The 27,055-nt window shown below is 38.7% G+C and overlaps 1 protein-coding gene across 2 annotated transcripts; it reads right to left on the minus strand.

The window, feature by feature from the left end:
* Window positions 1-224: 224 nt before the first annotated feature.
* FAM177A1 (family with sequence similarity 177 member A1) lies at window positions 225-23,075 on the minus strand. 2 transcript variants are annotated; one of them, XM_082452278.1, is made up of 6 exons: window positions 22,948-23,075; window positions 22,727-22,850; window positions 16,968-17,141; window positions 5,293-5,359; window positions 4,094-4,191; window positions 225-2,471 (listed from the first exon to the last, which is right to left on the minus strand). In XM_082452278.1, exons 2-6 carry the CDS (start codon window positions 22,820-22,822, stop codon window positions 2,265-2,267), a joined length of 642 nt encoding a protein of 213 aa, XP_082308404.1. In that variant the 5' UTR covers window positions 22,823-22,850; window positions 22,948-23,075; the 3' UTR covers window positions 225-2,264. The 2 variants fall into 2 exon arrangements, with proteins under 2 accessions (XP_082308404.1, XP_082308403.1); XM_082452277.1 differs by having other exon boundaries at window positions 22,727-23,041.
* Between the last annotated feature and the right edge of the window lie 3,980 nt (window positions 23,076-27,055).

Consider the following 27,055-nt stretch of genomic DNA (forward strand, 5'->3'; position numbering starts at 1 on the left):
ATTCTAAAGTATTATGTATATCAAAGATTATAGACTTCCCCATTCATCAGAGTAGGGCCATTTCATTTCTGGGAAGTATTTGGACATGATGTTTATTTTAATAGAATGTTTCAATAAAAAGTATTCAAGTTAGTATTTTACTTTAATTAAAATCATTGTTATAAAAAAATATTTGTCTACCTTTATTAACCATCACCAGGGTTACATTTTACAAAACTTAACTCAAGGACTTTTGTTAGAGAATTTGTTAACTAAGTGTAAAGATTCTCAATTATACTGTTTAATTTTTAAGAGATGAAAGAATAGAAGAGGGTAGAATATCATGACTATGATTCAGAAGGAACAGTAACTACTAAAAGGGTTGAAAAGGAAGAAAAAGTGAAAGAGGCTTAAAAATAAGACAAAACCATTTAATGCATTTATGGGAAATTTTATAGTTTGCATAAATAAAAAGTATAAAAATTTAAGGCACAGTGAATAACTATATAAACATTACAAACTGGCCACTGTTGGACAAGTAGAAAAAGTAAAATTCAAGAAATGTAAAACCTTCATTAATCATTATCTTCCTTCTACTACAATCAGAAAAGTTTCTGAGTCAACTCTTTTAGATCTAGTGCCTCTAGGGAGAGAAGATTCAGATTGCCTTTAGATATGCTTGCCTTTACAGGATAACCAAATAAATATTTGAGCTTGAATATCTTCTCAAATGAAGATAAAAAATTATAGGGAACACATCAGATTGGCATTCTTTAGAGCTACTGGTAAACTATAATTTATGACATTACATAATCTGACAATTAATCCTTTAAGCACTAAATTATATAGTTTATACCCATGACCAAAAAAATCACCATCACATGCCATGAACCACCATACCATGAATCCATGTAACTGAGGATTCCTAATGAAGAATTATCTTTCCTAAATCCTTCAGATTTCAGTTGAAGAACTTAGTGGGCAGATGTTCATGTTCATTGCTAACAGACCTCCATAATAAGCCCACTGTACCTATGTTGTTTCTTTGAAGCTATACAGATATAGTTAAGACTGAAAGCTTAATGCTATTTAGAAGGCTATTAACAACCATTAATCCTAAGAACTCTTTAAGTTTGTGAATAGGTTTTTAAGAGCAGCATATCTGAACTACTCTACATATTTCTCCTTACCCACATTTAGTTATAAATCTAAGTCATACAGATATAAGATTCTGAACACATATAGGAGTATTTTCAAAATTAGTTTCATATTATACTTTTGTAAGGTCTGCTAATGGCACAGTGGGTACAGAGATGGCCAACTGGGTCAGGCAAACCATCCACTGTTGTTGCTTCGAAGTGGTGAATGACAGGTAACTTCATTATGCTACCATTGCACATTGTACAATATTTAACAGTGAGCCCTGGAGGGTTAAGTCTTCATCTGTCCCCCCGTCTTGACTCATAGGAGGCATTCAGGGCTGAAAGAGTGACATAAGCAGCTACTTGACCCATAGGAGGCATTCAGGGCTGAAAGAGTGACATAAGCAGGATGCCACGTGGGTAATGACTAGGTATTACCATTTGAATACAAATACATTAATAAATTCATCCCATAACTAGTGTTTTTAACATTACGTCCAAAGTTATTTAAGTTTGAATAACTACTGAAAGAGAAAGTAAGATGAACCTTCATTAAAAAATGGAAACCCATCTTAATATTTGGTGGTGTTACAAACTCAATCACCTTCCCATGAAATAAAGTTAATTCTCAAGGAAAGAAAATTCAAAATGCTTTCATATTGCTCCTTTTATTACACATTCAGTGAACCATCCTTAGTATGAAATGAATGGTTAGATATATAAATGTAAGACATAACGAGAAGATCTAGGGGAAAAATCCTCATTTTAATCTGAGACTACGAATATCAGCTCCAGTTAGCCTTATTCAGCAACTTACCTATTTTTTTTTTCTTACACAAATAACAGACAAGCTTGATAATTTAACTCTTCTTAGTTGGTGGTTAGGGTTCTAGAATGTCCTTAACTTTTTTTAAAAGATCATTTTAAAACCAAAGTACTAATTTGACATAGTAAAAGCATAGTACAAATATCCAAATTTCAGATCTGGCTTCTGCTACATAGAGCCTAAGAATAAAGAAACATTCTTCCCTTTCCAGATAACTTAATAATTTAAAATATAAATAACTATTAAGTCCCTTTGAATAGAGAGTGTGAAAGTTCCTGGTATAAAAACTACCTTAGAAGCTTGACAGTCATTTCATTCTACGGAGGGACAGAGCCTGGATTTTGTTTGCTCTCCATAATTACTTCACAATCTCCCTCCATTTCAAAATTGAGATTCACAAATGAACTGGATACAAGGGTTTCTGGTTGATCTGACTGAACAATGGAATCAGCCTGCAGCTTATTTTGCTGGTATTGTCTTTCTGCTTCTTCAGACATCCTGTTTTCTTCTTCTTCTTCTTCTTCCTAAAAGGAGGAAATATCAAGAATAGTTGAAATATAAATGTCCAAAAGGAATAGTATTTTTCTCCCTCTTTCAGCTGCTTATGCCTTTTTTTTAACCAAAACATTAGTGTCATGTCCAATTCAGTTTCATCCAATTAAGACAAGACATATTTCCCCTTCCCCTGTTTCCAAATTGAAAACTATTGTATGAAGTATATGTAGTGAAGCTATTTTTAAAAAACAGTATAGCACTGCTTAGCTTAGATGAGACCTGAATTAACTTTGACATGGGCTGGATCTCTTCAGGTTAATTCTAATCTAAATAAAAAATTAGCTAATACTGTATCACTACAGTTACAGGGTGTCAGCCTCTTCAGTGGAATAGGGTGGTCTGTTCACTTAAGTGGTATAGCATGATTAGTGTTCCCATAAGCACCTAGTAGACAGATAAGGCAGTCCCTGCCCTCAAGAAGTTTACAATCTAGGAAGGAAGTTAAGACATTTAAGAAGAGTATTAAAACAGAAAGGAATAACCACTATAGAGATTTAGAGAGTAAATAACTTCTAGTTCCAGAACTACTAAATTGATGGAGGAAATGGTGGCATTTGCATTGGTCCCTGTAGTACGGTGAGTCAGTACAGAGTGAGTAACCTGTCAGGATGATTAAGCTAGAGATTGCCTGAGAGTGAAGGAGAAAGACCATTTAGGAGACTATCACAATAGTCCAGATGAGGTAATGAGGCTCTAAACAAGGCTGGCAGAGTTAAAAACACTCATTTGTTATAAAACATTTTTGGAACCACGTAACAAATAGTCAGCTGAGCTGAGCTTTCTAGATTCATGCCTCTACATCATAGCTTTACCTGAATTGCCCTCCTTGTTTGCTTGAAGGAGAGTAATGAAAGATTCTAATATTTATTTCAAGCTCACCAATATATACTCGGTGCTGCCCTAAGCATTTTACATATTAACTCATTTAATCCTTAGAGCAACCCTGAGCATGGATGCTGCAATTTTCCTCATTACAAAGATGAGGAAACTGCAGCTTATATAGGTTAAGTATCTTGCCCAAGGTTACAAAGTTAGAAGTGGTTCTCGAGCCCACACTCTTAAATGCTAAAGCTTTCTCACTCTTTAAAGCTAAACTCATTTCACCCTCATCCTAAGACCTCACGACATCTGCACACAAAATTGCCTCATATCTTTGTGCCTTAACAACTGGCACTTACACATTTCTAGTACTGGTCATTTCCTGTGCAGCAAACCCATTCCACTTCTCCCACATCCAGTCTCTGTGTCCTAAGTACAGAGACCAGGTCTTGTTTCCTCATCTTAAATTTGGAATAATAATTCAAAGAGAGGTGTGTGAAGATTAAATTAAATAACATATCTAAGGCACCTCTCACAGCACCTAGCACATGAAATCTAGCTTAATTGTGCACATAGATCGTAGGGGAATTTCAGTATTAAAAAATTCTAAAATGTATGCTAATTTGATAAAGAAATTAATGACTCGAGAATGAAACGCCTAGTATAAGGGAGCTATCTTTGGGGCAGCTAGAGGATACGTGTCTTCATTACACAACCCATGAAGTCCACAGCAAACCAAACTGAATCAAGAAAATGTAAAAAGGAGACACACCTCCTTCTTCATCCGGTAATACTCATCAATGGCATACTGGTATTTTGGGGTGCTGATGCCCAAAACAGATGCAATCTTTTCTCCAAGAAAGTCACACACTAAAAATACAAAAGTTAAATGGCTTACATAATTCCATAAACATTTCTTGAGCCCTTTCTATGTGCAAAGCACTGTACGAATACAAAAGTTACAGTCCCCACCCTCGGGGAGATAATGAACATTCAGTACATCTCCTTTGTCTATCTTCCTTGATTTCCCCAAGAAGCACTAGTGGCTCCTTCTGGGCTCCCAATAACACTGCTCATACCTCTTACTATAACACTTATCACCAGGTGTCATAATTATCTGTTAGATGTCTATTTCTTCAAGAAAAATGTATACTCTCAGAGGGCTGGGATATCACTGGGCTGGGAGAAAGGAATGGATTATACTATAGCACTCACTGAGTGCCTGCCACATGCCAGGCACTATGAAAGGTTAGACTCAAAGAAGTTGAAGAACTGGCCCAAGCGGACAAAGCAGATCCAAAATTCAATCCAGGTCTGAATGTAAAGCTCATGTTATTTTCATTACACTAGACTGTCTAGCATATATTGAGTGCTCAGTAAATGTTTGTTGAATTTATTACTATTCACATTTAGATCTAATGAAAGGCATAAAGTAATAGAAGCTATGGGGGAGTTAAAATGGGAAGCAGAGGAAAGCTTTATGATTTAAAACGCATATTTAAAGTTAGCATGATTAAGTCATAAGCTGATAATTCATTTCCTTCAAATATGACTTAGTTATATCTCAACTTAAGAAATGAAATATTAATCAAATAAAACATAAATGAATTATAACTACAGGCTTTAGAATAAGCAGTTAGAATGAGAACAATATCAGGGAATCAAATGGCAAAATAGCCAAATAACTGCTAACAGGAAAGTTTCAAGAACATGAAAATTGTATCTAAATTAATATAGCTATTTTTTAGTCCTTTTTTTAAAGCATATCCAGAAGCTAAAAAATGTTTTAAGATGAAGTACAAGTTAGATTAATATCTTCCAGTGTGAGCTAGCTAGCTAGCTAGTTGCTGAGAAGGGAGTGACTAACTCCCAATTGTTTCTCCTTCAATTTTGAAACACCCTATTTAGCAAAGCTCCTGTTCTGGGAGCATATTATAGTGGTTATACAATATTCAAACAAAAAAGTAATACCTGAGAGGGTTGATGTGGCAGCACGAAGCATGTAAAACCATAAGTAGGGGCCCCAGGTAAGTTTTGTCTGCAACAAGAGGTTAGGTTAGCGACATTCATACCTAAATTCATTCTATACATTTAGGCCAGAAAGAAGTAGTCAAATACTTGGTGGACACTTAGAATATTCTATAGATGATACTATAAACAGAGTACAATCCAATAAAAAAATTAAAAGCTTTGTAGAGAGAATGTCACAAAGACATTTTACATTCACCCATACAACTATCACCACCTTAAGTCCACAGAATAACCAAAAAGAGCAGCAGCCACTGAAATGGAGTTGGTTAAGTCATAACCCTAATTATTTATGAGTTATCCAGAGCCTTCCTTTCTCCTGTCTTGTTGCTTTTTTGTCTTCATTGTTCAAAAGCACATCAGAGAGTGTGTACAGTCAATGGAAAGGGATCTAAGAAATCATACAGTACAACACACATATGATTTAGTGGGGAAATTAAGGTTCAGAGAAATTAAACAGATTAAGGGCATATTAAATGAACTTTTAATGGTGAGAAAATAAGTAACCAGTAAGTGGCAAGATGAGGTTTTTTGTTGCTGTTCCTTCAAGGATTAAAAAGCGACTAGAGCATATAACCCAAGAAAAGTTTAGTATCTATTTGGTAGGCTAGGACCACTGGCAGAATGCAATCTACACTACACACCTGCATAGTTAACCTTGGTAATTCCATAGAATACTTTTGTGAAGCTTGCCACATAGATGACCGTTTGCCTCTGTGGATGAAATCAGTAATAGGAGCATGATTCATCATACCAATATTTTTGTTTATGAAAAGAAAACATAGTATAGAGCCTACAATCAATCAAACACATTAGTAATTATTTGAATACTGGTTCCAGGGAGAGAAGGAAAAGATAAACCGGTCCATAATCTTCTTAGATAAGATATGCTGATGATTATAAGGGCGTTAAAAAAGCAAATACAAGAGTATCTGTAAGACTGAAAACTGTAGACACTGGAAATGACTCTTTTTTCTCTATTGGTGAAATGGAAGTATCTTCCTTCTCCGCTGTCTAAAGCTAACGAAGTTGCCAATTTCGGTGTTATTTCCTTTCTTGCTGGTTAAGGAAAATTTTTCACCTCAGGGTTTTCAAAGTCATTTTGAGTGGCCACTGTCTGTCTTATCAACTTCTTATGCAAATTAATTTAAAAATAAAGTTCTATATTTTAAATATTTTTTAAAAAAGGAATATCTGTAAGACTGGGCAGATGGGCTAAAGCAGAGAGGAGTAAACATGTAACATAGTCTTTCAATGAAAAGTAGGTATATCAATTCCTGTGATAACATTTCTGAAAAGACACAAAAGTAAGGTAGCTCCTTAGTCTCTCTTTACACAAGAATGGATGTCCAAGCAAACAAATATTCAAGAAAACACTGTATATTTCTGACTCCCTGATAAAAATCTGCTATATCTTCTACATTCAGAGCAGGAGGCATCTCTTAGGTGGGGATAAGGGTTAGTTTAGGGGCTCTGTTTAAGATGCTCTGACTTTAGTGTTTACTTTTTTTTTTTTAACAGCAAATGGGACAGTACAGAAATATAGGGAATGGAAGCAATTTCTATAACACATAATAAGTGATAAGGCCAAGAAACTACTTAGAAAAGGACTCAGCATGCTTTTGGAGAAAAGCATGCATTTCTCAGTGGACCAATTCTCCTGGGGTTGTTTCTAGAGAGAACAATTGCTAATATCCAGGCTGCGACTACCAAAGAGTCAAACCTGCTCCAGAGCTGAGACACTGGATAAGGATTCAGGAATACCATCTATCATTATCACACAGAGTTATACAGAATGAATGGATAGGGCCCTTTGTGCAGACACTGACCCACAGTCTACACTGGAACCCTGCCACCACTGCCAGCATCACTACCGCCACCACCATCCCAGTAACAGAACTGGGACAAGATCTTGAGTCTTTTAAGACTTCCAATTTATGAGTGCAAACTCAAGTAGATTCATCTCTTTCTTCAAAAATTTAATTATCTATTTCTTCCTGCATAATTTTCCATCTCTTCCTTAATAAAGAACTATTAAGACTTGCTATCTTTTGTTTTGAAACAACTTATTTTTAAATTATAAAAGCAAGCAATATTATTATATTTGCTCATTTATTGCAAAACACTTACAAAATGGAAAAAGTATAAAGAAAATTTAAGTCACCCATTTTTCCACCATCCATAGATAATTATCATTAACATCTTAGTATATTTTTCCCAGTCTTTTCCTAAGCATATATGTGTTTTACAACATTGCTATGCTTTTTCTATCCTGCTGTTTTTCCCATTTACTATATTGAAAATATTAAGCATATTTCCCAAATGCTTAAATTCCTAAGGGTGGAATAACTAGGCCAAAAATTTAATCATTTGGAAAGCTCTCCCTTCACAATGCAAAACTTCACACCAGAAAATTTACCAATAAATATTCAGCAGTAATGTATGAGATTGTCCATTCCCTTGTACCCTCATTACAGTATATTGTTCTTTTCCTTTTTAAAAATTTGATAGGCAAAAATGAGCCCAGATAATTTTGAGTTCTGACTATATTAAGAAAGGCATCAGTCCATTTATATAGGTAACAGTTATGTGCATAATCTAAGTTTTTAATATGTATAGTTAGATACACACATATACACATATTTAAGGAACCCTAAGTGAAACTAAATCAATGGTTAAATGAATTACTGGAAATATGTTTACTCTTAACGTTCATCTAAGGTAAAATCTAAGGAAAACAATTATAAGATTGTAAAAAGATCTAGGTCTCCATTTCTTACTTTCTATCAAGTATCATATGCCAGGAGTATTATTCTTTCATTTATTTATTTATTTATTTTTGACTGCATTGGGTCTTTGTTGCTGCGCGTGGGCTTTCTCTAGTTGCGGCGAGCCGGGGGCTGCTCTTCATTGTGGTGCACAGGCTTCTCATTGTGGTGGCTTCTCTTGTTGCGGAGCATGGGCTCTAGGCGCATGGGCTTCAGTAGTTGTGGCTCGTGGGCTCAGTAGTTCTGGCTCACGGGTTCTAGAGCGCAGGCTCAGTAGTTGTGGTGCACGGGCTTAGTTGCTCCATTGCATGTGGGATCTTCCCAGACCAGGGCTCGAACCCGTGTCCTCTGCATTGGCAGGCGGATTCTTAACCACTGCACCACCAGGGAAGTCCCAGGAGTATTATTCTTAAATCTTTATTTTAGATATCAGGGTTTTTCTTTAATTGGGTCTGTTCTACATATCTACTATGTAAATATACAACAATACCTTTTCCAAATTCCTTTGTCCTATCAGATTTAGGATGCATTAGAAGCAAATCGAAATTGGAAAGTCTGCTTTTCACATTAAGTGATGCTAGGTTTGCCTTTAGTTATAAACAGCTGCTAGGATGATTACTATTTTTAAAAAAAGACAAGTGTTGGTGAGTATGTAAAGAAATTAGAACACTTGGACGCTGTTGGTGGGAATGTAAAATGGTGCAGCCATTATGGAAAACAGTAGGGTGGTTCCTCAAAAAATAAAAAATACAAACACCAAATGATCCAGCAATTCCACTTCTGGGTATTTATCCAAAAGAACTGAAATTAAAATCTTGAAGAGGTATTTCCACTCTCTTGTTAGTGGCAGCATTATTTACAGTAGCCAAGATATGGAAACAACCTAAGTGTCCCCATTAAAGAGGAAAAACACTATCTGCAAGTTTGCTTTACGACCAGAAGTCTACATTAGACTACAGCATTTAAAAAAATGATGACTAACATTAACATGTGCATGCATAAGTAATAAACCAAACGAAGATATTTAGAGTTCAGGCAGCAATTAAAAATATCCAAAAAATGAATTGTATCTCTTTTAGCAAAAGATTTAAGTAATTGTTATTTTTTGGTCTCGGTTAACTTAGCCAACATAGATAGTCCTATTTGCTAATTATAAATTCTTCATGAACGGCACCAGATTTTTTTCTGAAAATTTTATTTAGAAGTCAAGTATAATGTCAGCTCTCAGCTTCCAACTAAGTTTATAACATAAGCTTCCTATTGGCAGTATTTATATACACACACACACACACACACACACACACATATATATGGTATTAGTATATAATAGCAGCTACTCGTTGCCTAAAAAAATCACTAGGAGACACAATTACCACCAAGGAAAATATAACTTTAAAACTTCAAAATGGATATTTCAGGAATGAAGCCAAACAAGTTAATTTCATAAACTTTCAAATGATTCTTGAATAAGAAATGTAGGGAAAATTGTTAAATTAGTCATGGGTTTTCAAATTCCAATAGAGTTCTAAAATTACCTTTTGAGCAAGATTCCTTGTGCTACCTACTATATTTGCTTTGTTATCTAATACTACCTTACATGTATATAGTTCTTAGTCATTTTTCAATGAGTATTCATATATACTATCTTTTTAATCTTCAAAAACAATTCTTAATGTAGATGAGACAAAGGTTATCTTTTTTTTAATAGTTGTGAAACCTGAAGTGCAGTGGGATTAAGCCTTTGTCACAGGGAGGTGACTACTCCAGGACTAAGCCAGAACTGAAACCAGCTCTGACTATGTATGCTGCCTCCCAGCGAAGGAAACAGACAGGTTTCTTATCACCCAGGTTTCTTGTCTTAGTCTAGGCCTAAAAATTCAAATAAATTCGAATGACAACATACTATATACAAGGTAATTAACTATTAAAAAAAGAGTGGATATAGACTTACAGCACAACAGCAGGAGGAACTCTGTGGACCCACTACCCAGTGAAACTAGTGAAAATTATTTAAAATAAACATTTAAACCCTCTGGAAATGGTCCTAAGGATATACTACAAATGAAAAAACATCTATTCAAGAAAATAAATAAAAATTTGACAAGAAAATGAGAGTATGAAGTAAGCGAACCAAGACCATTGGCCTTCCCAGCAAAGTGAAGTGGAAATTCACTGCCAGACTGGTACAGCTAAGAACACAGGGCTCCTTCTACCCCCAGCTTCCAAGTGGAGGGCTTTCCTCCCAGGAGGAACAGGACATCAATCAGCATTTCTCAACCTGCCCACAAGTTACCCATTACTGAGACTAACTTCCAGGTGAGTGCAGGTGACAGGTGAGGGCTCCCTCCTTCCATCAGCCCCCCACTAACATAATGGAGGCTCTACCGTGAGCATGGTGCCACTGAGAGTACTGGCACACTGATCGCCCTTACCCCAGTTCCTAAGACAGTGGTTGCATGCCAGAAGAGGTGAGCCAAGACCTAAGGCTTCTGTTCCCAACCCCAACCGAGCGCTCGGCTGCTAAAGTAGGGGTGTCACAGAGAAATGCACTACTATCCCGACCCCCCAATTTCAGAGATCTGGCTAAAAGATTTTGCCCAGGAGGAAAAAGTAGGCCATAAGACAGATAGCTCCTAATTTCTTCCCATGTGAACTGACTTCATTTGCAACAGAAGTGGAAAAGTCCAAGCTTAAGGGTACTCTCAAAATCAGTGGAGAGGGCTTCCGTGGTGGCGCAGTGGTTGAGAGTCTGCCTGCCAATGCAGGGGACACAGGTTCGAGCCCTGGTCTGGGAAGATCCCACATGCCGCGGAGCAACTGGGCCCGTGAGCCACAATTACTGAGCCTGCGCGTCTGGAGCCTATGCTCCGCAACAAGAGAGGCCGCGATAGTGAGAGGCCCACGCACCGTGATGAAGAGTGGCCCCCGCTTGCCACAACTAGAGAAAGCCCTCGCACAGAAATGAAGAAAGCCCTCGCACAGAAACGAAGACCCAACACAGCCAAAAATAAATAAATAAATTTATAAAAAAAAAAAAAAAAAAAAAAAAAAAATCAGTGGAGATTTTGGTAAAAGGTACTTGGGAAGAAATTCTTAGACTCTATGAAGATACAGGCTCAACTATAGCTCAGCTAGTTTGAAGCAGAAAACAGCAAGTGGGGAGGAGACAGACTTCACTAAAATAACTCATCAAGTCACTAGACAAATGGGCAAATAACAAAATCAAGCCCCTGGGAGGTGAGGGTTGGGGGGAAGCAGAGGGCAGCACCCAGAGTTGCTACGATATATTATCTAAAATGTCCAGTTATTCAAACAAATAATTATGAGACACGCAAAGAAGACAGGAAAGCATGACCCGTACACTAGAAAAAAAAGCAGACAACAGAAGCTACTTGTGAGAGTGACCAGATGCTGGATTTAACAGAAAAAACTCAAAGTAGCCTTTATAAGTATGTTCAAAGAATTAAGGAAACCATAGTTAAAGAAAAACAGGAAGGTATGGTAACAATGTTGCATCAAATTTAGAATATCAATTAAGAGAAATCATAAAATAGAACCAAATGGAAATTCTGGTGTTGAAATAGTATAATAACTGAAATGAAAATTTCAATTGAGTGGCTCAACAGAACAAAAACTAACAGAAATGAGGGGAGAAATAGACAATTCAACAATAATAGTTGGAGACTTCAATACCCCATTTTCAATAACGAATAGGGCAACCAGGTAGAAGATCAACAAGGAAACAGAAGACAAACAACACTATAAACCAACCAGACCTATTAGACATCTACAGAATACTCTACCTAACAACAGAATATACACTAGTCTCAAGCACATATGGAACATTCTCCAAGACAGACCATTTGCTAGGACACAAAAGAAACCTCAGGGACTTTCCTGGTGGTCCAGTGGTAAAGAATCCGCCTTCGAATGCCGTGGACACAGGTTTGATCCCTGGTCAGGGAACTAAGATCCCACATACCATGGGGCAACTAAGCCCATGCGCCACAACTACTGAGCCCCTGCACCTCAACTAAAGAGCCCACGTGCTGCAAACTACAGAGCCCAAGCACTCTGGAGCCCGCACGCCACGACTAGAGAGAGAAATTCGCACACCACAACTAGAGAGAAGCCTGCGCACCACAACGAAGATCCCGCGTGCCACAACTAGGACCCAATGCAGCCAAATAAATAAATAATAAATATTAAAAAAAGAAAAAAGAAACCTCAATAAATTTAAAAGGACAGAAATAATATAAAGTATGTTCTCAAACCATAATGGAGTGAAATTAGAAATCAATAACAGAAAAAAAATGTGGGAAACTCACAAATATGTGAGAAGTAAACAACATACTCAAATTACCAACAAGTCAAAGAAAAAAAAGGGAAAAGAGAAAATACTTCGAGATGAATGAAAATGAAGATGTAACATATAAAAACTTATGAGATGTAACTAAAGCAATGCTTAAGGGAAATTCATAGCTAATTAAGAAATAAGAAAGATAACCCAACCTTCCACCTCAAGACAGTGGGAAAAGAAGTGCAAATGAGACCTAAAGCAAGCAGAAGCATAGAAATAATAAAGACTAGAATGGACATTGATGAGATGGAGAAAAGAAAAAGAGAGAAAAATCAATGAAACCAAAAGCTGGTTCTTGGAAAAGATCAACAATATTGATTAACCTTTAGCTAGACTGAAGAGGAAAATAAAAAGGATTATAAAGGAATACTATGAATAACTTAATAATAAATTAGATAACTTAGGGGTAAGGAATTTAGAGTTACAAACTACTATGTATAAAAGAAATAAGTTACAAGGATATACAGTACAAAACAGGGAGTATAGCCAAAATTTTATAATAACTATAAGTGGAATACAACCTTTAAAAATTGTGAACCACTATGTTGTACACCTGAACCTAATGTAATACTGTACATCAACTATACCTTGATTTTAAAAACAAATGGGAAAAAAAAAACCACAATAAAACAAATGGGGACTTCCCTGGTAGCACAGTGGTGAAGAATACACCTGCCAATGCAGGGGACACAGGTTCGAGCCCTGGTCTGGGAAGATCCCACATGCCGCGGAGCAACTAAGCCCATGCGCCACAACTACTGAGCCTGCGCTCTAGAGCCTGTGAGCCACAACTACTGAGCCCGCGTGCCACAACTACTGAAGCCCGCATGCCTACCCATGCTCCACAATGAGAGAAGCCACCGCAATGAGAAGCTTGCACACCACAACAAAGAGCAGCCCCCGGCTCGCCGCAACTAGAGGAAGCCCCCGCACAGCAACGAAGACCCAACGCAACCAAAAATAAATTAATTAATTAACTAATTTTTTTTAAAAAAGGGCAGGACTTCCCTGGTGGTCCAGTGGTTGAGAATCTGCCTTCCAATGCAGGCGACACGGGTTCAATCCCTGGTCGGGAGACTAAGATCCCACATGCCGCGGGGCAACTAAGCCCGCACGCCACAACTAAGGAACCCATGTGCCACAACTACAGAGCCCATGCGCTCTGGAGCCCATGTGCCACAACTAGAGAGAAGCCCGCACACCACAACAAAGAGCCCGTGCACCACAATGAAAGATCCTCAGCCAAAAATAAATAAATATTTAAAAAATACAAAAACAGGCAAGGGATCTGAATAGGCATTTCTCTAAAGATGATATACAAATGGCCAATAAACAAATGAAAAGATGCTCAATATCACTGGCCACCAGGGAAATGCAAATTAAAACCATAATGAGATGCCACTTCACATCCACAAGGACAACTAGAATAAAAAAGATAGTAACAAGTGTTGATAAGGATGTAGAGAAATCAGAACCCTCATTCAATGCTGGCAGGAATTTTAAATGGTGCAGCCACTTTGGAAAACAATTTGGTGGTTCTTCAAATGACTGAATACAGAATTTCCCTGCTATCCAAAAGTAGAGCATTCCTATGAAACCTTTCATAACGCAAAACTGTGTAAAGCAAAGAAGTGCTTACCATAGGACACATCTTACTAAACAGCTGAACAAAATAAATCGAAACAAAGCACAAATGCTCACAGATACAGTTCAAAGCTATAGCGGCTTGATGCTGTGATGCTGTGTAGTTCCCCAGGGAAGGAGCTTCAAGGTGCCTCTCTCACTGTTCAGGGTGCCCACCACCTCTACAAGGGCTCACTGCAAAACAAATTCTGGACGCTATTTTTACTTTTTACCTTTTTTCATAAAAGTGAAAATCCTCTTCGGCTTTCTTTCAGTTAGCAAAAAGAGGTACTAACGTAGGTTTTTCATAAAAGCGAAGTGGTGTAAAGCAAACTTTCAAAAAGCAGGGGATACCTGTATAGAGTTATCATATGACCCAGCAATTCCACTCATAGGTACATACCTAAGAGAAATGAAAACATATGTCCACACAAATACCTGTACACAAATGTTCATAGCGGAATTATTCATAATAGCCAAAAGGTAGAAACAACCAAATGTCTCTGACCTGACAAACATGGTATATCAAAAAAAGGAATGAAGTTCTGACACATGCTATAACATGGATAAACCTTGAAAACGTTACGCTAAGTGAAAGAAGCCAGTCACAAAAGATCACATATCATACGAGTTCGTTCATATGAAATGTCCATAATAGGGAAATCAATAGACAGAAAATAGATTAGTGGTCATCAGGGGTTGGGGAGATGAAGGGTAGGGAGTGATAACTAAAGGGTACTGGGTTTCTTTTTGAGGTGATGCAAATGTACTAAAAATTGACTGTGGTAATGGTTGCGTCTATCAGTGAATGCTGCAAATTTTAAATTGATGAATGTATGCTACGTGGACTGCATTTCAATAAAGCTTTTTTAAAGAGTAAACCTTTGGGAAAGTAGTAAGGATGTATTTTTTCTATGCAATGTCTTTATTACCAATTCCTATGTAAATAGAGGACAATTTTTGAGACAAAGACTTTTTAAACCATACATATATACACAAATTTATACAGACAAATAAAAACCCCTTCAAAGTAATTTAGAAGAAAGACATTTATTTCAACAATTCTTCCACTGCATGAAACACTTCTACAATATTCTGCATGCATTTGGAATTGCCTTCAGAGTATACTGCACAGTCCTTTGAATACTGTCTATAGCAGAGAATCTGGATCTGATATTTTTTTAATAACTAGAATTTATTTAGAACCAAATCTGATGAAAAATTAGTAATAACATTTTTTAAGCCAAATCTAAATTAATAATTCTCTATTCTGCTACTTTGCTTTATTTTCTTCATAGCACTTTCCATAGTCTGATAATTATAGTATATACTTGCTTATTGCCTTTCTGCCCACTAGCATATAAGAGCAGAAATTTATACTGCCCATTGCTGTATCACCAGCACCTAGAAAGTCCATAAATATTTGATCAACTGAACTCTCAAAATGACTACTTAGAAAGGCAACACTTCTTTTAAAAAAATGTACAGCTAGTCTTATAATTTTACAGTTACATCTTTTTGTTTTGTTTTGTTTTTGTTTTTGTTTTTTAATTTCTTTTTGGCTGCGTTGGGTCTTTGCTGCTGTGCACGGGCTTTCTCTAGTTGCGGCAAGCGGCAGCTACTCTTCACTGTGGTGCACGGGCTTCTCATTGCAGTGGCTTCTCTTGCTGCAGAGCACGGGCTCTAGGCACATGGGCTTCAGTAGCTGTGGCACGCGGGCTTCAGTAGTTGTGGCACGTGGGCTTCAGTAGTTGTGGTGCACAGGCTTAGTTGCTCCGCGGCATGTGGGACCTTCCTGGACCAGGGATTGAACCCGTGTTCCCTGCATTGGCAGGCGGATCCTTAACCACTGCGCCACCAGGAAAGTCCCCAGTCACATCATTTATAACTTAGAAATTCTTAAATTTAGCTGGTGAGGAACATAAAGTTAAGAACTGTACACTCCTATCTTATAATCAAAACTTGAGGCAATATAAAAAAGAACTGACAACTTCTAAGCTTTAAATGGAAACCATCATGGTAGTACAGTCTTTAATACAAAAGGACTGGAATTCAACTACGCCGTTTAGTGAAATAAATCTTAAAGAAACCTATCCACCCTGACAAAAGAACTCTGACACTCAAAAATAAACTATTCAGGCTACTGAAATACAGAAAATACTTCCATCCATATTTTGTAAAAATATTGTTTTCCACCAAAATCATAATGTATAATTTTATAATCAGAATACAGTTTATTTAAACCTCAAAGGTCCCTTCTATTCAATGTTTAAGGGAAACAGGGACTTCCCTGGTGGTCCAGTGGTTAAGAATCCGCCTTCCAATGCAGGGTACACGGGTTCCATCCCTGGTTGGGGAACTAAGATCCCACGTGCCTAAGGGCAACTAAGCCCGCGCATTGCAACTAGAGAGAAGCCAGAGTTCCACAACGAAGATCCTGTGCAACTAAGACCCGACGCAGCCAAAAATATAAATAAATAAATAAATAAATATTTTTTAAAAAATGTTTAAGGGAGGGCTTCCCTGGTGGCCAAGTGGTTGAGAATCTGCCTGCCAATGCAGGGGACACAGGTTCGAGCCCTGGTCTGGGAAGATCCCACATGCCGCAGAGCAGCTGGGCCCGTGAGCCACAACTACTGAGCCTGCGCGTCTGGAGCCTGTGCTCCGCAACAAGAGAGACCCGCGCACCGCGATGAAGAGTGGCCCCCGCTTGCCGCAACTAGAGAAAGCCCTCGCACAGAAACGAAGACCCAACACAGCCAAAAATAAATAAATAAATTAATTAATTTAAAAAAAAAAATGTTTAAGGGAAACAAATCAGTCAAAACAAAACCCACTGACAAAAGGAACATCAGCATCAAACCTACCGGATCAACAGTAGGCAAAACATCTTTCTTCTCCAGGCCGTCAACTTCATCTTCATCCGTGCTGTATTCTTCCATTGTTTCACCACTAACAAAGTGGATGACTCTTCTTGGGACTTTCTTCTTTTTTCCTATGACTCCCAGTTCTACATTTTCAAAGCCTCTTTCATTACTCATCTAATGTCAATAATAAATTAAGAAAAGAAGAGTTTCAAGTGAGATTAATTTTCTTTCATATAACAAAAAAAATTTTTCGGTTGCTTTATTTTAGGGAATAAAGAAATATAAGCCAATCCTTAAACCGTTTTTAAACAATAAAACAGATCGTACACAGAAAAGCGTATCAACAGCATAAACGAAGAGTTTAATGAATAGTAAAGCAAACCTCTGCATACTCACTGCCCAGGTTACAAAACAGAACTTCACCAATTAAACTTTTTAAGTCAAAAGCTAAGAAATCAAGCAGCACACTTCAAGTCATAGCAATTCCAATGTCGTACACATGCTGGACATCAATAGTTTTAAAGAACAATGCTAATTACGGAGGGATTAATGTGTTGCTATATCAAAGGAAAATCATATAGATGCATGTACATATGTTAGATGCGTAACATAAAATGTTTGTATAAGGTAATCCTGCTAAGTCTTTGAATTTGAGCTTAGTTACATGTGGGCAAACCAAAACCAGTTCAGCTTAATTCTGAACCTCTCCTTTTCCAAAATGGGAGTCCTGAAGTAAGATGCCTTTTAGGTCCAAGCAGGTACCAAAAATGAGTAAATACTGCTATAGATTAAAAGTAGACCTTTGAAGAAAAGCATGCTGCAACCAAAGACATTAAAATTCAAAAAAATTTAAAGCACTGTGCAGACCAAATAAAACTCATTTGTAAACCAAATCTGGAAAGCAGGGCATCAGTATTCTATATCTGAACTTCTACATTTCTCAGTCACTAATATATAGATGACAACACAGTTTTCCTGCTAGTAAAAAGATTTCACAAATTTTAAAACTATAATAGTCTATGGAATTCCAATTACATCTAAATTTCATTCCAAGGGAAATACTAATTTTACCTCACACATATAGCCAATGTTCTAAACTCACTGTAAATGCATTTTGAGGGAGAGGATGAAGAGCTTTTCCTTGTCTTTTTGCCTCAAGTTTAAATTCCTAAGAAAGTCTTTGTTGTATCTTCTTACTAGAAGATCTCAAAAAGCACAGTGCAAGTAATTGTAAAGAAAAATCTGGCAACAGTGGTTACCCTTGGGGTTAGGTACAAAGATGGGGGAGGAGGTACAGGTAAAGGAGTGGTCAAGGGGGCTTTTTATTCTTTTTGTATTTTGTTATTGTTTTACTTCCATGATGAGAATATGCTCTGGTACAATTTTAAAACTAAACCAAAGCAAAATGATACAGGACTACAGGACTGCCATGATTAGAGTCCATATCAGTGGGACTGTCCAAGACAGTCCAGAGTTCAAAAATTTCATCCTCTATAAGGATTCTTACACTTGTAGATATGACCACACATAATTTAAACCCATGATTGTTGTTCAACCCTAGAAAAGTTCTTTGAACTGCTTTTGCAGAGATGGAATTGTACTGATAAAAATAGTGGACTAGAATTGCCCAGTTATGCAAGTATATGTAACTTTATTTTTATGCATTGTTTCCTCTTAATCCTCTAAGGTTCTTCTTAGAAAACTGATATGGCTGTTCTCTGTCCTTCACTTCCCAAAGGTAAGTTTAGTCATTAGCCAGGATTTGAATCCAGGTATACCCAACCCAAAGAACACACGCATTGTTCCATGACACACATGAACATCACTGACAGCAACTATAATTGCTGTAGAGCAAACTGAGACCATGAAAACCTTGACAGCATGGGCTACCTATGTATTAACCAGAAAAAACAAAAACCACAATTCTCCCTAGCCTGTCCTGAGGTTTCAAACATATCCCAGCCCTTAATAAAGGAACATCAGCCCATTCATTGTGTCCATAAATAAGATGAACAACAAATGGTCCACCCAGGCCATCTTTCTTCTATCACCAGTCCCTAAGCATAGTGAGCTGTTCCTACCCAATCTCATTTTCCCTCATATGAGATTTGGTTTATGGTTGTCCTGACACCAATGTCTCCTTTTGGACCATGACTTTATAGGCAAGGAAAAGTCAGAGGAGCTGGGTTAGATCTCCAGTTATCATACTAACTGGATGGATCTGATGTGAAAGCAACAGTCCCAGTCAATGGACAGAGTTGAGCCCTTTCACAGTACATCACCCTGCCTTATTCCACCCCCACCCCACCCCCATCAGAGCAAGCAGCTTCTCATTCTCCCTCTACCAATCTCTCACTGGCTTAATTTGTCTTTTCTAAGACACAGGCAAAGGAGAAGGGGTGTCTCTCATTGGCTTCACTACTTTGTCTTCCTTAGACAACTTTAATAAATAAAAACATTCTGGCTGGGTTATAATAACAGGACTAAACTTATCTACTAACTCCATTAACTGACTCTTGGCTATAGTTTTTCCAAAAGGTAAAAAAAAAAAATCTACAAAGGTGAAGGCTCAAAGGTGATTCATATTTTTCATTCTAATACCAAAGTCAGTCAAGTATAAACAGACCTTTGAGTAATATTCTCTATACATAATACGTAAATGGTATTTTATTTGTTCTAATCATCACATTTCATATAAAGATTTTTATTAAAGAGACATTTAAAAGCTCTCTTTTAAAATTTTAATATTAATTTTTGATACAGTAAAACCCAAGTTTTAGGTTTATCATCTTAAGCAGGAGTGAGTAACTTTTCCCATAAAGGACAGATAGTAAATATTTTAGGCTTTGAGGGCCATGTAATCTCTGTCACAACTACTGAACTCTGCAAAAGCAGCCATGGACAATACATAATGAATGGGCTATATTCCAATAAAATTTTATACAAATCAGTGGCGGGTGGGATCTGGCCCATAGGCTCTAGTTTGTCAACCCCTCATCTTAAAGAACCAGATTGTCAAGTAAAAAAATCTGTGAAAGAATCTATGCCATATGATCCCAACCTCTACTTGGCAAAGAGGTGAGTGTGGGGTTAGTTAAGGGAGGTATTGATGGGTAAAACCAACCAGAAAATAATTTGATTCAAAATTTCCAACAATTATAAATGAAAGTTATTCTCTGAATTTGCAAACATTTCATTTTTACAGATAAATAGTCAACCTGCAGGTCAGAAAATTTTCACTGTCAATTATACAAACTCCAACAAACTCCAAAGATCTGAAAAGACAATTTCCTAACACCAGGAAATTATGAGATGCAATGTCAATTAACATTTTATTACATTTTATGGCTAACAGTATTGTAAATCTGCTTATCTTGTTCCTTGGGGCCTGTTTTTAGTGGCAATTTTCTTTTCACATACTCCCATAGCACACAGAACTTTATAAAAACATGTATTACACTTGGAATTTATTCTGCGTCACCTTCCCCAAATAGGTGATCGGCAAAATGGGAGTAGGCACAGTGTGTATCCTTCACTGCTATATCCTTTAGCTTACAGCTCCTGGCACATCGTAAGTGCTTGGTAGCAGGGGTGCTAAATAAATAAATGAACAAGTAATACTGAAATTTTAACTCCTTTAATAATATTGAAGCTGAGATTCTGGTCAAAAGTCTAGTCAGATAAGCTGCTGAATGTCCTGGTTTGAGGCCTAATTCTGAACACAGACCCAAGCTCCTAACTCTTACTCCCTTCCCTACATGACACTTGGGATTTCTCAGTTCGGACAAACCGATGAAGGAGTACAGGATGGCAGCCTCTCCTGCCACCCAAGTCTCCACTTCACTGGCCTCTCCTCTCTTACTGTGGTCAAGTAGGCATAGATTTGGGGTTCCCGGAAATGTCTCTGCTTCAGGAATGTGAATAAGAGAGCACAAAGGGAAAGTTAGAAAACTGTTTGTATAGTATGAACCCATTTGTGTTTAACAGGAAAGATTATATATGCATAGGCAATCCCAGAAAGAATACACCAGAAACTTAACAGTTACTTTTGGGGAATGTGAATGTGAGAAACGGGTGATGGGAGTATTCCTATGACTTTTTACTTTTTGCTCTATGGCCTTCTTTACGTTTTATTTATTTTATTATTTTTTAACCAAGAGTGTGAAAATAACATATTAGCACTAAGCCACAATAAAGAGCCTCTCTTCAAACAACATTTATCTGGTATATCAGTACAGGTTTACTTTGCTATTAGAAAGATTGAAAGCTGAAGTAGTGATGAAAACAATTATAGTAACAGAAGGAAAAATCAAATGGAAAATACATCAAACACTGTGGACTAAAAAGGTTCAGTTCAAGTACACCTGTCAACAACAGGTCTCGACTCAACTGAACATAATAAGTGGGCTTCCTAATCAATTAGCGTTTTCCCTGAATTCCTTTTTGCAGGTTACCTTCCCCCTTCTTAAGTAGGAGAAAAAACAATTCCATATAAAGACTAGCCTGAGAAAAAGCTTTTGTTAATGCAAACTACCTCTTATAATATTAGAACTATACCCACATTCGGGCACCATTCTCTAGGAATCTGTAGTTTGGGGGAAATGTCTTACTAACATTCAGGTAGTTAGTCTCAAAAATGAAGCCACTGAAAAGCTTTGTTCTCACTGAGGGTGGGAAGATTTCTACACAGAAGCAACTCAGGTTTTTAACATCAAAACTGTATACTCCTGAGCCGGTTTCAGGTAAAGCCATTTCTTCATTAGTTTTACTTGGCCAAAGATCCTACACTACTACTTCAGACTACCAAATCCCAAACAAAACAAACCTCCAAACCTTACCTAATGCTCTAAACTTACGCTGTCCAATAGAGTAACCACATGTGGCTAATGCTCACTTGAAATGTGGCCAGTTCAAACTGAGATGTGCTGAAATACACAAAGGATTTCAAAGACTAGTACCACAGAAAGACTGTGAAATATCTCAGTGATAACTTTCATATTAATTGCATGTTAAAATGGTTTTTGACAAAATTGGGTTAAATAAAATAGAATATTATAATTAATTTCAATTCATATTAACTACATGTTGAAATGTTTTGATAAATTGAGTTAAATAAAATAGAATATTAAAATTAATTTCACCGGTTTCTTTTTAGTTTTTTAATGTGGCTACGAGAAAATGTACAATTTAAAATGCGGCTGGCATTATATGTCTATTGGACAGCGCAGCTCTGAGCCTTAGTTACCTCCCTGGTGAAATGGGGATAACTCACACCTCATGCAGAAGTTATAAGGATTAAGTGGTGGTAAAAAGCCTGTAAACGCATAGCACCCAGTTGCTATTTGCTAACCAAAGGGCAGATGCCAAGTCAGGCACTCCCACAAGGAGAGACTGAGAAGTGATCGCAGCCGGCGTCACCTGGCTTCCAGCTACTCCAAGAACAGCGTTTCGGGGACACGCCTTCCTTCTCGCGTTCGCAGACCCGAAGCTGCAACCTCACCCCTCGAAATCCTAGGCCGCCCCGGAGTCTGCGGCGCTGTCAGAGGAGGCGATGCCCAGCGGCGCTCCGACTGCGGTTCGTCCGCCCCTTCCCTCAAGCCGACGCTCGGAGCCGGGGACACCGCGAAGAGGAACCCCGGGACGCACCTCCGGCGGGCGGCCTGCTCGAAGGAAGGCCGGGCAGGCCAAAAGAGCAGGCGGCAGGCAAGGTAGACAGAAAGCTGGGCTCTCCCGGCCTCAGCCTCGGCGGCCGCACCTACCTGCTGTGCCGATTCCCTGAACGGAGCGGCGGCCGCAGCTCCCGAGGCAGCCCCTGCTTCTCCTCCCTCCGCAAGGCTCACTGGCTTCCGGTCCATCGTTGTCGCCACCACAGGACTGCTGGCGCTGGCGAGATACAAAGTAATGGCCGATAAGCCCGCTTCCATTCTCCGCGTCCCCGCCCAGGCGCGGACCGAACCCGCTGTCAGGAAGTGGGACTCACCGGCAGCGCCCACCTAGCGCCGAGCCCCGCCAAGCCACGGCTGGAGTGACGGGACGAGGAGAGGCGAGGCGAGGCGAGGCGGGGCGAGGCGGGGCGGGGCGGACCTGGGGGTGGGGCAGGCCCGATGGGCGGGGCCTCTGGCGGCCCCGCCCACCCGGCTCAGCTCCCGGGGCTCGACTGAGCACCGCCTGGACTGCACAACACCCGGGTCCTGCGGGGCGGGACGGGACGGGGCGGGGCTTTGTGCAGTACAGTTTACGGCCCGGCCCGCGTCCCGAGCTCGCAGACTGGCACCACCAGTGACGTCATGCCTCGTACCTGTACCGGGAACCTGGCTTCTGGATCTTGGCTCAGCCGCTCACCAGCTGCATCCTGGGCAGTCACCTCCCAGACTTTGGTTTCTGCACTGTGAAATGAGAACGGCTGCGTAGTGTGCTTCAAAGGCTTGTGACGAGATGTGGTTGCTGAAAATATATTTTTTAATGAACGGCTCATGCTACTTATTCCATTTCTCATGTGGATGACAGTCTAGTCAAAATACCCTTGAAATAAGACCTCAAAGGCGAATTTTGCTTTTACACCTGTCTGAAGTACTTAAGTATATGTAACTGTAGAAAAAGTTAAGTGAGACCTGAAGGAGAGCAGAGGGCTAGCAAGCTTCCATTTTTAACAAATGTGAGGAATAATTTATTATCTGTTTAGGGTGTGTGTGTGTGTGTGTGTGTGTGTGTGTGTAACAGGGAACATTTCAGACTTTTCAGATTTTTCCCAGTGTTCAACCAAATTAAAAAGTCATGATTACAATGATTATTGCATTACTCTAGTTGGAACATTTCCATGTAAATGGTCTTTAATTGTAGTTTTAGTATGAGCGTTTTCAGGCAATTTTCACTAGTTGTAGAGGTCAAAAATAAAATACATTCTTTTGGCCGTGGAGGAGGGGCTTCATTCGATACCCTAGATTCCATTTTCATGCCAGGCAAATTCATAAATGCTCCCCAGAATTATGGCCCGGCATATCTTCTATTCAGCGTGGCAACAGCAAGCCCAACACCCATACAACCTTAATTCTTCCTTTCTCTCCTGTGCAAAAGTTCTTTTTCCTTACTCTCTGCTTAGTATTTTTGTACACTTTCTATCCTGCATATGACTGTGATAACCTAAAAACCAAACTGAAAACCTTAAAGACAAAAGTTGATTATTTGAAAGTCATCTATATTTTTTTTAATTGGATGGAAATTCATAATGTATATTCTGGTAATAAAATCAAACTATCTTGTTGCCAAGGTTCACAAGTGCTGTCTAGTGACATTAGCATGGGGTTGAGACAATCCAAAGCAGCAAAAACTGCATAAGTTGAAAAGAGAAATAAAGAACCAATTGTTAAAGCCTTCATGAATTGGCTTTCATAAACAAGACAGTTCTACATTACATGTATTCAAAAATCCCTTTCCTTTTACTGGCAAGAAGGGTAGTCAACAGCTTTTATCGTTAAAAATTAGTGGAATGTTTATAAATGCATGATTTTATTTTGCAAAATGGCAATTATATATCAAATTACAATTTTCACTGCGGAGGCAGAACTTATTTTCATGGTTTACAAATACATTTCTTAGTTTACTGAAAATTCAAAATGCAAGTCACATTCCAGCATGAACCAGAAGTATTTCCTAAGAAGAGTTATTTTTTAACACAAATATGCAATTGAAGAGCAGTCTTTTGAAAACAAACAACTCATAGCAACAGAAAAGCATAGAAATTCTAATGGTTTTATTTTGGGCATTGACATTTTTGTCATTATTTCCAGACTGTCATAGATCAACTAAAATGGACAACAAAGCAACATGCCAAATCTTTCTCTCTTTCACTTTGTAGTATAAGTTGTACTGTATTACTATGACAAAAAATAAATTCAGGTATTACTATAATTTACTTGAAAACATAACTGTTACCTAAATTTAGTTATCTAATGATGCATATATAGCTAAAAAGGTAAATTTAGATCTACCTATTTCCGTGAATGGCTGGGACAACAAAGCTGAATAAAATTCAATAACGAGGAGAGTCCATCAGATAAAAAACAAGACTTCCATGTGGTTTTAACATAGCTACATATATATTTTAGTAAAGAATATTTTTAAGGTTAACCCATTCCTCAAATAGGGGGATATAGTTTCATAATCAATCATGCATAAGGAAAAAGGTTAAAAAAAAAGGTGTTAAAAATAAAAATGCACTTTAGGTTGATTTAAAGCAATGGCCACTCCTGATTTGGTCAATTTGGCTAATAAGCTGTCTAAAACAAACACACAGAGAAATGCAAGACCACTAAAATCGTGAATTTGCAGCTGCAGCATCCGACCACTGCCACTCAGCAGCTACCTCAACGGAAAGACCAAAATTCTCTTCAGGGTTCCTTCTAAGCCCAGGTCCCTGCCACTATCATAAGTGGCCTGGCCACTGGAAGAATTGCCCAAAGTTAAAAAGAAGGCCCTATTCGCAGCCCAAAGCCACTCACTCTGACCCTTTTCATGAACTTTCTGAGAAATTTGAGAAGCACCTCCCTTTTGTAGACACATGGTGCTCCGAGGAAAGTGTTGGGATCTTCCCGGTACTTCCACTAACACCGTTGGGAGAATTGGACCTTTTTTTTTTTTAATAGGATCTGAGGCTATTACCACTCTTGTGGACACAGGAACAACTTTGTCTGTCTTGAACCCCACCAGCCTCAAGGCGCTCTTCCTCAGAGTACTGAAATGGTCCAAATGGTGTGAGTTCCCAACACGATTATGAAGGTAAGCAAGTTGGCCCCCTTGCCTTTTTTTTTTTTTTTTGGCTGCCTTGGGTCTGTGCAGTTTTTCTCTAGTTGTGGCACATGGGGGCTACATTGCGGTGGCTCCTCTTGTTGCGGAGCACGGGCTTCAGTAGCTGTGGCTCGTGGGCTCTAGAGTGCAGGTTCAGTAGTTGTGGTGCACAGGCTTAGCTGCTCTGCGGCATGTGGGATCTTCCTGGACCAGGGCTCGAACCCGTGTCCTCTGCTTTGGCAGATGGATTCTTAACCACTGTGCCACCAGGGAAGTCCCCCCGCCTTGCCTTTTGAGATAGGTTCTTTGCAGGGAACTCATCAGTCCTTCTTGTTCCTTCTGTCCCAGTACACATTTTGGGCCAAGATCTCCTGGAAAAATTACAAGCTAATATTTCCTTTTCCCAAAAAGGAGAAATACACTTGCAATTGACTCCTCAAGGTCTACTTCCAGCTCTAGTCCTGATATTGAGATTCCCCTCCTTGCTTCTGTCTTGTCAATTCCCAATCACAAGGATTTGTTAGATTCTGTTCCTTCTACCTTGTGGTCTACCTCTTCAAATGACATAGAACACATTCATTAGGTGCTATCAATTAGGATCCAGGTAGATCCTAATAAACCTTTGCCTCACCTCAACAGGTCTCAGGCCTGAGGCCCTAGAATGAACTCGTCACACTGTCAAGGCACACTTCCAGAAGGGCCCCGTAATCCCATGCACCAGTCCCTGTAGCGCACCAATCCTTCCCATGGGCAAATCTCATGGCCAAGGTTGGTATTTTGTTCAAAATCTCTAATCTGTAAACAGTAGAGTCATATCACATTACCCCATAGTCCCCAACCCTCACACCACCCTCAATTTAATCCCTCTGAGCACACAGTTCTTTACAGTCATAGATTTACATAGTGCTTTCTTCAACATTCCTGTCCATCCAGATAGCCAATACCTGTTTGTCTTTACTTGGGAAGGACATCAATATACTTGGACCACTATGCCTCAGGGCTACACAGAAAACCCTACTTACTCTTCACAGATATTGAGACAAGACTTGGCCAATGTGAATTTTGCCCAGGGCTCTACTTTACTTCAATATGTTGATAACCTTTTGTTATGTTCCCCTACTGAGGAAGCAAGCCTCAAGGACAGCCTATACCTCCTCACTCAGCCAGCACACAAAGGCATAAGGTCTCAAGGAAAAAGCTCCAATCTGTTCAAACCCAGGTAAGATACTTGGGTCATTTAGCCAGTGTTACCCCTCAAGGGCTAACACTGGATCCTACATGTGTCCAGGGCATATCTCAGTTTC

The sequence above is a fragment of the Balaenoptera physalus genome, assembly GCF_965194825.1.
Source record: "Balaenoptera physalus genome assembly, chromosome: 2".
NCBI lineage: Eukaryota > Metazoa > Chordata > Mammalia > Artiodactyla > Balaenopteridae > Balaenoptera > Balaenoptera physalus.

Coding starts and splice junctions, on each gene's coding strand:
- FAM177A1 (XM_082452277.1), bottom strand. CDS start 22,891: ATGGAAGCGGGCTTATCGGCCATTACTTTGTATCTCGCCAGCGCCAGC. Junction 5,360..16,967: donor TTTTGCCTACTGTTGATCCG/GTAGGTTTGATG, acceptor CTCTTGTTGCAG/ACAAAACTTACCTGGGGCCC. Junction 4,192..5,292: donor TGCCACATCAACCCTCTCAG/GTATTACTTTTT, acceptor TTGTATTTTTAG/TGTGTGACTTTCTTGGAGAA.